General features: G+C 39.4%; 1 protein-coding gene across 1 annotated transcript; it reads right to left on the bottom strand.

Moving 5' to 3' along the window:
• Nucleotides 1–606: 606 nt before the first annotated feature.
• Nucleotides 607–1,581, bottom strand: LOC112856833 (olfactory receptor 2T2). The gene has a single exon (XM_025920139.2). It carries the CDS (start codon nucleotides 1,579–1,581, stop codon nucleotides 607–609), a length of 975 nt encoding a protein of 324 aa, XP_025775924.2.
• Nucleotides 1,582–1,907: the final 326 nt, after the last annotated feature.

Here is a 1,907-nt window from a genome sequence, read left to right as displayed (position 1 = left end):
GCACATATTAAACTCTATGTGAATAAAAGTATGATAACTACCTACAGTTTAATTTTGGTGGTTAGAGAATACAAGTATTCATAAAAGGTGAACAAGAATGTAGAACCCAAAATATAATTAAATTGTCTTCATAAAATTTTCCTAAATAAAATTTCTACATTATTATTACTAGAAAATATTTAGTTGACACTGAGTGTTTGATATTAAATCCTCGAGGACATGGTGACTGGTCCTTGCAACTTCTATTCAAAAGTTGGTCAATAATATAGACACAGACACATGAACATGTGTAACCTGAAAATATTTATCCAGTACTCTTCAAAGGGGCATTTGGCCTATTTTGGATTGCTTATAGTGTTACTTGAAGAAAATGCTCTCTGGAAAACGTTTTTCAGTGAATCCAGACTAGCCAATGGGCTAATTCTGATGCCTGTGGGCTACAGCTATTGTTTCTAAATGATGCTTGCAAAGAGATGATTTTGCCTGTTGATAACTCAGGATTATTAAAATGGTAGTGAATTTTTTTTTTCATAATCAAAAACATAGTTTCTTATATTAAGGTGTGCCAGTGGCCATAGCACCAATGATATTTGTACCTGGCCCTGTCTAGTATATCCTGGACAAATCCACCACTCTGGTTTTCTGGGAGGAGGGGCATCTACTCAGCACTTTTCTTAGAGCTGTAGCCACATCTTTATTCCTCAAGCTGTAGATGAGTGGATTGAGCATTGGGGTGAGGATGGTGTAGAAAGCGGATACAATCTTGTCTTTCTCTGGTGTGTGGTAGGAATGTGGCAACACATTGGTGTAGAAGGCTGCCCCATAGAAAATGCTTACTACCATTATATGGGAAGAACAGGTAGCTAAGGCTTTGCGCCGGCCCTCAGCAGAATTCATGTGATGGACAGTGAGCAGGATGCGTGTGTAGGAAACAGAGATTACGGATATAGGAATGAGCAGCATTAGCACGCAGCAGGCGTACATCAGAGTCTCATAGAGAGACGTGTCAACACATGACAGTTTCAGTACAGCTGGGATCTCACAGAAAAAGTGATTGATTTCTCGGGAGCCACAGTAGGGGAAACTCATAGTGAAGGGGGTCAGCATGAACCCATCTAAGGAGCCACCAACCCAGGAACCCACCGCCATGAACAAGCAAATCCTGCGATTCATGAGGAGAGGGTACCGAAGGGGTTTGCACACAGCCACGTACCGGTCATAAGCCATGAGACTTAGCAGGAAAAATTCACCTCCAATTAGTGTCAGGTAGAGGAAGATCTGAAGTGTGCATCCAAAGAAAGAGATGATCTTTTCCTTGGACAGAAGGTCTTGCAGCATCTTGGGAACGGTGATACAGATGTAAACTGTGTCCATAATGGAGAGCTGGCTGAGTAAAAAGTACATGGGTGTATTCAGGCAAGAGTCCACATGGATGAGCAGAATCATGACCACATTGGCTGTTACAGACACCAGAAAAATGGAGAAGACTACTGCAAAGATAAGTCCAGGGAGTTCAGGGTGGGTGATGAGGCCCAAGAGGATGAAATCAGTGGAGTTCTGGAGAATGGCTTCCATGATCATCTCACATGGTGGTTCTTAGGTCTTCAAAGGCAAAATTTTGGTGGGTTAATTAATAATCAATATTTACGCAGAGCCCACCATGTGTAATATATCAGAAGCAGTATGGGATAGAGGAAAGAATATAGACTTCAAATAATTTTGAATTCTAGTTTTAATATTAACGGTCTTTGTGACATTGAACAGATATATTAATCTATAAGTTAATACTTTCATTATCTATGAAAGTTTATCATAAGTCTATATCTCTTTAGGCTGGATGTGAGATGTAAATATAATAGTTCATACAGAACCACTTTTAAAATTTGATTTATTTTTATTTTATTTTG

Source organism: Puma concolor, chromosome A1 (assembly GCF_028749965.1).
Source record: "Puma concolor isolate L17-30 chromosome A1, mPumCon1.1.hap2, whole genome shotgun sequence".
NCBI classification, from domain to species: Eukaryota; Metazoa; Chordata; class Mammalia; order Carnivora; family Felidae; genus Puma; species Puma concolor.
This window is presented reverse-complemented; position numbering and strand designations above follow the sequence as displayed.